General features: G+C 33.9%; 1 protein-coding gene and 1 long non-coding RNA gene across 2 annotated transcripts; both read left to right on the top strand.

Moving 5' to 3' along the window:
- The first annotated feature begins 933 nt into the window (after window positions 1-933).
- LOC114174260 (protein DA1-related 1-like) lies at window positions 934-7,385 on the top strand. Its single transcript, XM_028059069.1, has 12 exons — window positions 934-1,559; window positions 2,593-2,719; window positions 2,902-2,995; window positions 3,594-3,984; window positions 4,531-4,651; window positions 4,833-4,916; window positions 5,729-5,848; window positions 5,971-6,183; window positions 6,271-6,333; window positions 6,446-6,564; window positions 6,653-6,711; window positions 6,798-7,385. Exons 2-12 carry the CDS (start codon window positions 2,612-2,614, stop codon window positions 7,130-7,132), a joined length of 1,707 nt encoding a protein of 568 aa, XP_027914870.1. The 5' UTR covers window positions 934-1,559; window positions 2,593-2,611; the 3' UTR covers window positions 7,133-7,385.
- A 1,349-nt stretch (window positions 7,386-8,734) lies between these two features.
- Window positions 8,735-10,859, top strand: LOC114174679. The gene is made up of 3 exons (XR_003602697.1): window positions 8,735-9,065; window positions 9,171-9,240; window positions 10,596-10,859. It is a non-coding gene; the product is annotated as an uncharacterized LOC114174679 (long non-coding RNA).
- The last annotated feature ends 252 nt before the right edge of the window (window positions 10,860-11,111 follow it).

Below are 11,111 nucleotides of genomic sequence, written 5' to 3'. Positions count from 1 at the left end.
TTCATAAATGATATAATAGCTTGAAATATTGTTTAGCCGAGATACATAATGTACATAATCTTATTTCATCATCTACATCGATAATCATAATGATATTTATGAAAATAATTTTTTAAAATAATATACAAATTGTTATGACATATGTTTTTGTTAAACAAATAATTATAAAATAATACGAACATTTATTATGTACGATACTTCAATTTGGATCACATATTCGTATCGGACATGTATTTATGTCAGAAATGTATTAGTATCCAATACTTTAAGTTACTTCATTGATATTTATTAATACAATATATAAACTACAAAAAGTAATATTTTTATGATAATAATAATTTATGTTGACAATTTTAATACATATGATTTTATTTTGCATTCACACAATACCGATCTATATATTTATTATATTTTTAAGAATTATAATACACTTTTTGATATTTATATATAATGTATCATTTATTATTTTTTTAAATAAACGTATCACATGTCAAATACTTGTTAAACGTATAGTACATCATACAACATAAAATTTTGTATACGAAATAAACGGAAGAAATGCAAGTGTGAGAAAGGAAAAAAAACATGAAATTAAAAAAAAAAACAAGTATAACGTAAATTAATACGAGGAGGCAGGAAATTGATAATTGTATCATTGTTGATATGAATCACAGCAAATTAAGTTTTTTTTTTTTAATTCCTCATACATTATTAATGAGTAAGAAACAAGACAAATAAAAAGTAAAAAAGCATGAAATTAAAAAAAATAAAGTATAACGTAAATTGATACGAGGAAACAGGAAATCGATAATTGTATCATTATTGTTGATATGAATCACAACAAATTAAGTTTTTTTTTTTAATTCCTCATACATTATTAATGAGTAAGGAACAAGAAAAAAAAAAGTTGATCACACGGTTCTATTTTCCTACCCATTTTCAGTTACGATATTCTACTTCATTCTTCTCCTTCTTCTTCTTTCCCTGAACAAGAAAAGGTGCAACTTTACTTACTGGGTTATTGACAGAGGAAGAGGACCCACATGCTTTATTAGACATTGAAATTCAGCTGCCTCTCTTCTCTCTTCGATTCTCTCCGTCTTCAACCCCAACTCGTCTTTTAAGAAACGTTATTAATTATAATATTACCTTAAAAAGATTCCACTGTTCCTATTTACCTTTTTTCTTATCCTTTTTTGCGTAGAATCTAAGTACCCCTCCTTTTTTTTCTTTGTTTTCTTTTGGTTCCAACAGTCACTGGGTTCCAGGGTATATACACTACTTTACTCTAGTCCCTTTGTGATTGTTTTTCCATTACTAATTAAATTCTGATTCATCAGAATCCGTTGTTCCACAGATTCTTAATCTCTTCCCGTTCAGTTCACTTCTCACTTCATTCTGCTAACTCACTATTTTTCCTTTTTATTTCTTGATTTCGCTATCTTTAATCGTGGGTGTGGTGCAGTATTTTATTTTTCTGAAGTAATTTGACTTGGGTTTGAATTATTCATCAAACGTTATATTGGGTATTGCGGAAGTGAAGAGATTTCGGCAAACAGGTACGTGTAACCGGAAATTCGAAGATGTTCATGTTTGCTTAGTTTGAGATTTGACGATGCTGGTGTGCGTGAATGAGGCTGTATTTATATCTTATCGTTGGGATTTTACACGAAAGATTAGATGTTGAAATTTGCTTTTCATCTTTTTTGCAGTTATATTTTCTTCATTAAGAGTTTTTCCTTTTGAACTTACACATATTGCAAGTTTTTCTGATAAACCATATATATCGGTCGTGTGATAGTCTCTCTGTCATTCTCGTTAACTTTTACTTTCCCTGCAACACACACAATATTGGCATATCTAACGGGAGTGAGAGGTGCTAAGGGACGAATAAATTGTCGTACAATCGCATATAGGTGATGGCGATTGTTTTAATTTTAATTTGAAGGTTTAATTATTCATTGTCCCCATATTTACGTAAACTTTTCCTTTCAGTTTTTATACATAAAAGCCTCTTCTTTAGTCTCTGCTCTTAACATTTTTAATCCCTTTTAGTCTCAATCTGTATCATTTTAATCTATTTTAGTCCCTATAAGACCACCACGAATTAAAAAGGGTATATGTATGGATTACAAGAGATGCTTACAGGAACTAGAAAGGAAATTTTTATAGAAACCAGACGAGTAATCAAAACTAAATTTTATTCATCCATTTCAGTTATATGGCCAAGATTCACTCCTGCAGCCACACACACAAAAAAAATCAACGTTGTTTCGGTTATTTCTAATCTTAACTATCCAAGATTGAGATTTTCTCTTCGCAAACTCTGGTCTCGAACTTGATACATTTCCTACATATGTATGTCTTCCCAATCTCTAGTTGTCTGACTGTTTCTGTCATTACTATTTACCTTAGTGTCATAACATACTTTTTTCGTCTGAATTTTGAAGTTTGGAATCAAGGCATAACATTTACTTTTTTCAAAAGGAGCTTATTAGTCGGTAGAGCTTCCTTCTATATATAAATCGTGGAATATATTTTTGTGCCTACTCGATGGACATATTTTCTGACAAAAAGTTTGCCAACCTGAAGGTGAATAATTTTGCATGAAATGGGTTGGTTTAGAAAGTTGCTTAAAGGTTCTGATCATATTTCACGTGGACAATACCAAGGCAAATATGGAGAGGACAGAATTTGGGATAACCATCGTAATTCAATGGTAATCAAAGTTTTCCTTATTTGAGAATTAAAATCGTTGTCATAAGTTACAACTTATCATGTCATTGAGGTAGCCTTTTTTTTTTTTTTTTTTTTTTTACTTTAGCAAGAGCTAACAAGGTACTAGTTCCTCTGAGCTGTAAGCTGATAATTTTAATTTGTAATAATTGCAAACGAATGCAGGATGACTTAACGGATATAGAGAAAGAAGACATTGACCGTGCGATTGCACTCTCTCTGTCAGAGGAGGATCATCTTAAAGGGAAAAAAGTTGTTGGTAAGATTTATGCTCTTGCATATCGGTAGTTTTAGTTAATTTTCTGGTTAGTTTGGCTACTTGGGCTCAAATTTAATACCATGATGATTCTGCACACTGCATGAGGTACCCAAACTTATCTGAACCCAACCAAAATGCTCATTGGTTTATTACAAGTTCTTAAATACCGGTATTATTTCCTGCATGTTTATGCCTATTTCAGAGTCTTCATTATTGTTTAAGTAAATTATACTCTGTTGATCAAAGGCTATGATGCTATCTGTTGATTCTTTCATTTACATCCGAATCAAAGTAGATTATTAGAATCAGGTTCTTGATTTTTTTAAAAATATAAATATAATATGTATACAATAATTGTGATGATATTCTGATTCTGGTGTTTCACTTAAGTTGCTACTCAAAAGTTTTCAAATTATATTTCTTATAGTTAAGAGTCCATTCAATAGCTTATACAAAAAAGTACAAAAAAATGTCAACTGAAGAAATTCTGTTGTTCCGTATGGTTTATGTGTTCAGATAATAATGCATTAATCAATTATTATTTCCACACCAAAGCATAACCAAAATGTCTAATGGTTTTTGTCTCATAATATCCTAGAGGATGATTCTCAGTCTGAAGATGATAAACTCTGTAAAATTGATGATGAGGAAGATGAATATCTTGCTAAAATTGAGCAAGAAGATGAATATCTTGCTAAAATTCAACAAGAAGAGGATGAACGTCTTGCTAAAGTTCAGCAAGAAGAAGATGAACGCCTTGCTAAAATTCAACGAGAAGATGAGCGTCTTGCTAAACTTCAACAAGATGAAGATGAACGTCTGGCTAAAATTCAACAAGATGAAGTTGAACGTCTGGCTAAAGCTCAACTTGAGGAAGACGAGCAACTTGCTCGGGCAATTCAAGAAAGTTTGACCATTGGTTCTCCTCCTCGATCTGACAATGATTCTTCATTTCTATCTTATCCTCACCTCTTTCCCCCTGGATATAGGTAACTGTGTGTATAATTACATCTTTTGTCTATATAACAAATCCTTCCTTGTACGTTTATGCTGAATTTTCTGACATTTCAAGCAGAATATGTTTTGAAACTTCAGTTTTAAGTTTTGCTGGTTTGAGTGTTTGGTAATACAATTAACTGATCTGGACTTCATTCTAGGTATTATTTTAAAAGATTCTCATCTGGATCGTTGAACTGGGCTAAGCACTGGATTGGAATTTTATGAATGATACCTTGGTGTCTGTTAGTTTTCCTGAGTATTATTAAGTACCTTTAACTTAGATGAAAATTTTAGAAAATGGTAGTGATTAAAATGAACATATTCTGTAATGTTTTAGCTAGTTTTGTTTATGGTGATTCGTTGGCACTTCCTGAGGAATATCTTGGAGTTTACTCGTCACCTACTAAAATTGAAGTTCTCTCCTCTATCTCAATATTATGGATCTATATAGTAAAGATTATTTTTTCAAGGTTTCATGAAACTTTCTTAATGGTTAAAAATATAGATTTAATAGGTTTTGGTAAACCTGCTTTCAGAATCTGTGCTGGGTGCAAGGCTGAGATTGGCCATGGAAGATTTTTAAGTTGCATGGGAGGTGTCTGGCACCCAGAATGCTTCTGCTGCAACGCATGTCGTCGGCCAATCACTGATTATGAGGTTAGAGGCTAAGAGTGTCCTTTTGCTTTTGCTGCTTGCTTAGAAAAACAATTAGTTGAAACCTCATTTTTCTTTTTCAAGAAAAAAAGGTGAAAATTAATCTTAGCTTCATAAATGAAGGTCTTCAAATATCATTTTTGGTCAATCTTCATTTGATTATGCTGAATTTGTTCCTTTACAGTTTTCCATGTCTAGCAATCGCCCTTACCACAAATCATGCTATAGGGAGAAGCATCACCCCAGATGTGATGTTTGCAAGAACTTTGTAAGTATCTTGACAGTTGTTTTGCACTAACAGTTGTCTATTTGTCAACTCTGTGCTTGTTCTCTTTCAAGTTTAGAAATTTAGAAATTTCTATCCAATGTTTCAAATGTTATTTTACTTTATTATTTTCTTCACTCATGATTTAAGTGGAAAAGTTAATCTAACGGGAGCTTTAAACTTTACAGGAATTCTTGGATCAGCTACTTAAGCTAACAAATGTTAACTGATAATCATAGTAATTTACTGTCATACTTGAGCTACAAGATCGATCTCATCATCCTGCATAGTTAACTGAGATCTTCAAGGAAATTTAAAACCAAACCTTAATTTTCTAATCTACATCAAACATTTTTCCTTGTGTGATGATAGAAAAGGTGTAAGTTAAAGTCTGCAATCCCCAGGGGTAAATTTTTTGTGCTATTTTTCCTCTTAAAAGAAAAGAGCGAAGTCTTTGTTTTGTTTACTACTTTTTTAAAACAGTTTTCTGTTTTCTAAAATTTGTTTGCCCCCTTAGCGCATTTCTGTTTTCTGAAGTCTGTCTCTTGAGCAGATGAAGAAAACAGAAGAGGATGAAGAACATCTCCCTTTCTTTTTCTTAAAAAACTTGTTTTGGAATCAATGTTAGGAATTCCATAGATTTTGGATGAGCAATTTGATTGTTGGGTAGTATAGAATTGTTTAGAGACCAGTTTTTAAAACAGTAAGAGTGAGAAGAGAATCAAACAGACCCTAAGTCTTGGCTTTTAAGTTATTTTTTATAAGTGTTATATATATTGCTGAGTGAACTAAAATGATTGGTTCTTTCTTTGCAGATCCCAACTAATTCATCTGGCCTCATTGAATATAGAGCTCATCCTTTCTGGCTACAAAAATACTGTCCATCTCATGAGCTTGATGGCACTCCTCGTTGCTGTAGCTGTGAAAGAATGGAGGTCAGTAATATTAGCTCCGAAAACATTTCATCCTACTATTAACAATTAGGAGATAACTGATGGATCCGTTCCTTTCCTCTCTCCCCACCTTTCTGCCTTTTTTGTCTTTTCAATCAGTGCAGCCAAGGGATGCTAAATATCTTTTGCTTGATGATGGTCGAAAGCTATGTTTAGAGTGTCTAGACTCATCAATTATGGATACTCATGAATGCCAACCTCTCTACCTTGAAATACAAGAATTTTATGAAGGTTTAAATATGAAATTGGAGCAGCAAATTCCTATGCTCTTAGTTGAGAGACAAGCTCTGAATGAGGCCATGGAGGGAGAAAAGAATGCAAGTCTTCACGTGTTCAACTTTCAATTTCATTCATGGAATGTTATTACTATCCATTCTTCACGTGTTTCTCTCTATTGAATGTAGGGTCATCACCACTTACCTGAAACCAGAGGACTCTGCTTGTCAGAAGAGCAAACTGTCACTACTGTAGGATTTCTCCCTTGCAAACTGAATCTTCACACATCTAATTCTGCTATTGAAGAAGATCTGTTTATCAAATACTGATTTTATTACTTTAATATACTTCATATAATACTAGATTTCAAGGAGGCCGAGGATTGGAGCCGGCTACCGAGTCACCGACATGATAACTGAACCTTTTAAGCTGATCCGTCGCTGTGAAGTGACAGCCATTCTAGTTTTGTATGGTCTTCCTAGGTATCCTTCGTATGCAATCTACTTTCGCACTCTACAGCACTTGTGTATGACATTCCCCATATATAATTCAAGAATTTTATATTTATAGGTTGTTAACAGGATCAATCCTAGCTCACGAGATGATGCATGCATGGCTTAGGCTTAAAGGTATTGAGCCTTTAACATGGAGCAGAAAGTTTATATTTTCTTTTCTCATGATGCCAAGTTGGACAAAGTTTCTGGTTTTTTGACAGGCTACCCTAACCTCAGCCCAGAAGTTGAAGAAGGAATCTGCCAAGTTTTGGCTCATATGTGGTTAGATTCAGAGCTGTATTCAGGATCTGGGAATAGCGGTGCATCATCATCTTCATCTTCGTCTTCATCATCACCTTCCTCTTCTGCATCATCAAAGAAGGGTAAACGTTCCGAATTTGAGAAGAAACTTGGTGAGTTTTTTAAACACCAGATTGAGTCAGATACCTCCTCAGCTTATGGAGATGGATTCAGATCGGGTAACCAAGCAATGCTCAAGTATGGGCTCAAAAGCACCCTTGATCATATCCATATGACAGGTAGTTTTCCATATTGAAAATTTTAAAGAAGGTATAATTTTCTCACCTATATATTCATCATTACTGCGGCTTCGTCATATAAACCATATAGCTCAAAGATTTCAAACATCATATAGTTTAACAACACTAAGGAATAAAATTGCTCCTCTTACGTTGCAGTTCCTTAATTGTGTCAAATGTGGCACCTCATGTTCTATATGTAAAACTAAATACTACTGAGGAATTTAGAGTAGCTGAAGCTATATAGAATCTTATTATTCCAGTGTTGCATGCGAATTTGTCAAATATATCTTTTTTCAGAAATAATTTTTGTAACTTTATTGTGGATATTAACACGAATTTTAAAATCTTTGTTTCGAAATATAATTTTACATTTTAAAAAGTTAAACTCTGAAAATATTTTTGGGTTGCAAGAAAAGTTTAGAACATTACTATAATTACATTTCAGAAACTAAAATTTCGGAATGTGTCTTGTTGATGTATTTCGTAATGAATAAACATATGAAAAATACACAAAATCATAATGGTATTATATGAATAATAATACTGAAAGAACGAAATAGAACTCTGGTGTGAATACTAAATAAAAGTAGACAGCATAACATTGTTGAAAAAGGTAATCTACAAAACTAAATAATTGAAGAGTGATTGAAATTGTAGGTTAAGAATAGATAAAAAAAAACAAGAGTTAAAATATTATTATTCATGTTCTTATTCTTATCCTTTGTTTAATAAGCAGAAAGAAAGCGAGTAGACATTTTTTCTTTTATGACATCTTGCCTTTCTATAAAAAAAAGTGTATGAAATAGCTTGTTACTTTATTTTATATATATATATATATATATATATATATATATATAAAATAAAACATTAAATACTTATAATTTATTAATCGTGATATTTAAAATTTAAATAATAATTAAATATATTTTGTCTTTATATAAAAATTAATTTTAAAAAATAATTTAAATAAAAATATTACCTAAATATTCTTAACAACTTTATAGTGTCATTCCAAAAGAATGACAATCAAAACAAGATCTAGGATGAATTCAAACTAAACTTAGACGCTACTTTTCTTACATTATTTTTTTAAATAAGTGCTAAGAATTAATTATTTGTTAGAATCGTTATATTGTAAATATACTGAAAATTGCCACGTTAATCATATTACAAGCGAAATTTGTTATTCCTTTGGTGTAGATTGATTTCACATTTTTTATCAGCTGGTTTCACATTCTGTTTATTTAGTCTCTGTTTATTTAGTCTCGCCATATACCGTCCAAATTAATGTATTGATTCCAATAATAAGCTAGTTTCTTCCTCCACTTCTATTAGTTTTTTTTCTTTTCTTTGTACTTTCTTATAAAATATTTTTCACATTGTCTTTTTTAGATTATATAATTCAAGAGATAAAAAATGATTTTAATATTATACAATAGTAAATTATGAATTATGAATTATAAATTATAAAAATAAAAAATAATTATCTTTTAAATTGCACGATCCAAAAATTATGTAGTTTCTGAATTATATAATTTAAAAATTATTTGACTTGCATAATCCATAAATTATTTTTCACTTCTAAATTATGTAATCTATAAATACATTTTTAGAAAAAAATGAATTTCCTAATTATATATTCCACAATCTAGCAAAAGAAAAATTGTATTTTTTCTTAGATGGAGTGAAGAAAAAATATATAGAGGTGCAGAAAGTGTAAGGCCCCATTTCTTTTCTGCCCTAGAGTTGGTGGGCTGCCTTTGTAAGTGGGTCTAAGGGTTGGCCCAATGTATATAAGCCCTGCTATGTTGCCCTAATCCCATCTCACACTCACTCTTTCAGAAACCAGCCGCCATCTCTTACTACCTCTCACGAAAAGCTCTGTTAGGGTTTACCCTAAGGTCCCCCCTCCTTCAAGCTCAAACTCAGTCCTACTTCCTGCACGACGTAAGTGACCCTAAAACCTATTGTCTCCACTTTCCTTCTTCATATTCCACCGTTTAATGTTGGTTGATGACTCTGTTCTTCCTTTTTGTGCCGCTGTTACACCAGTTCTTGACCCATCTCCCGAACTGCTATGCTCCGAAGTCCAGTGCCGAGGTCTGTACGAACCCATTTCCAGGTACGAAAAGTTAGGGTTCTATTTTCGAGTCTTTTTGGAACTGTTTATGCGCTGATAGTTGATTGCATGGTTGGATCTGTCGTTTTGATGTGTGAAGGTACTTTGCATGTGTTGTTTGGTCGGAAAACATGGCTGTTGCAGTGAAGAACAGTGGCGAGACCTGTTAATCTCGCCCAATCGAGTCAGTCTCGCCTAAGCGAGATGAAACAGGGAGCTCGCCTAGGGCTTCTGCGCGAAAGGTCGCCCAGGCGACCAGCTCAACGTTTGAGCGAGCGAGCATCTCGCCCAGGCGAGAGGGGTCTCGCCTAAGCGAGATCCCGCATGTGCCCCTGCTCCCCTTTTTAGCCCTCGCCTAGGCGAGGGGGAGGCTCGCCTGAGCGAGACCCCTCAGCCTGAGCGAGGGGCTGGGCGAGACAGAGTATGGTTCGCTTGTTATGTTACCTTGGATTGAGTGGTAATTACTTGGGTTTGCTTGTACGTTGAGATGTATGTATGTATGTATATATATATATATATATATATATATATATGAGGGACCGCCATGTGTGTGTGAAATGATTCTTGAATGGAATGATGGGTATTATGGAAGTTCGGCATGTGAAATTTATGAGTGAGTTGGAACTTATGGGGCACGTTATCGATATGAGGTGAGGCCCTATACTCATGGGGAAGTGGTGATAAATGGTACAGATTCAACATGCAATACGGAAGAGGTGCTATTTTGTTGAGATTGACGTGGGATTGTGAGCATGATTGCTATTCTCTTATTTGTGGATTTTATGCTTGTTGGGTCTGTGTCAGTGCATAAGTCCTTGGGGATCTCTAGGTGAGATTCCCAGGGCTGCGCTTCAGTGGTCGGGACGTAATTCCATGGTCCCTGTTAGTGGGTGTCCATGGTGGTGCCCCATCTGTATAACTAGGTAAGGATTCAAGGTAAGGCCTGCATCCTGACACTCTAAGGAGCCAGTTAGTCTCACTTAGAGCGGACTGACTCTTGTGGTGAGAGTAGCAGGAGGCCTGTAATTCATTAAGGGCTAACCTTGTGGTGAGGGAGATTTGATTCACTGAAACACTTGTAACACATAGCTTGGGGGTGAGCAGAGGTATCCACCACAAGTGCAAGCATCCGCTGAATCCGACTAAGTTATACGTATCCGGATGAGTCGAGTCGAGTCGTAGTGTATTGAATGAAGAGTCATAACATGTTTGGTTGCTGTGTGGATATGAGATGATGAAAATATATTTGACTGCATGATGAATATGTTGTTGGCTCTAGCTTACCCGTTATGTTGCATGGTTGTGATGTATGTGGTTGATCTTCTTGCAATGATCATCAACTTGGTTGATGGGAGCAGATGGGCGAGATTCTCGTGGTCAACAAGGGAATGACGACTCCGCTACTTAGCCATCAGGACTGAATCTCACACTTCTTTCTTTCGTGTTTTCTTTAGGGCTATGGCCCCTGTATTCGTGGTTATTAGATTGTAAACTTTTAGTTAAACAGCTATCCTACTTTTGTTGGCATCGTGGTGTGCCTAGTTTTGTAGAGATGATGTTGAGAATCCCAGGACTGCGTTGTTGTGCTATCTTATGTGTGGCGTTTCCTTTAATTGCGTTTATAAATTAAATGGGACGTTACAGAAAGAAACTAGCTAATAATACCGAAAAATTTATCTAACACATACACCTCCTCTCTATACACACTATATTTTAGAGAATGAACCAATTATTTAAAATAAACTTTAATATTTTTTTAATTTAATGATTAAAGTGAAGTTTAACTTAATTTGGTTGAATGAAAATGAAGAATTTTGGGAATAATATCCAATAACAGAGGGATGCACTTAAGGGTCACAAACATCTTATTATTC

Source organism: Vigna unguiculata, chromosome 2, assembly GCF_004118075.2.
Source record: "Vigna unguiculata cultivar IT97K-499-35 chromosome 2, ASM411807v1, whole genome shotgun sequence".
Classification (NCBI taxonomy): domain Eukaryota; kingdom Viridiplantae; phylum Streptophyta; class Magnoliopsida; order Fabales; family Fabaceae; genus Vigna; species Vigna unguiculata.
Note: the sequence above shows the minus strand (reverse complement) of the source record. Positions and strands in the feature narration are given on the sequence as shown.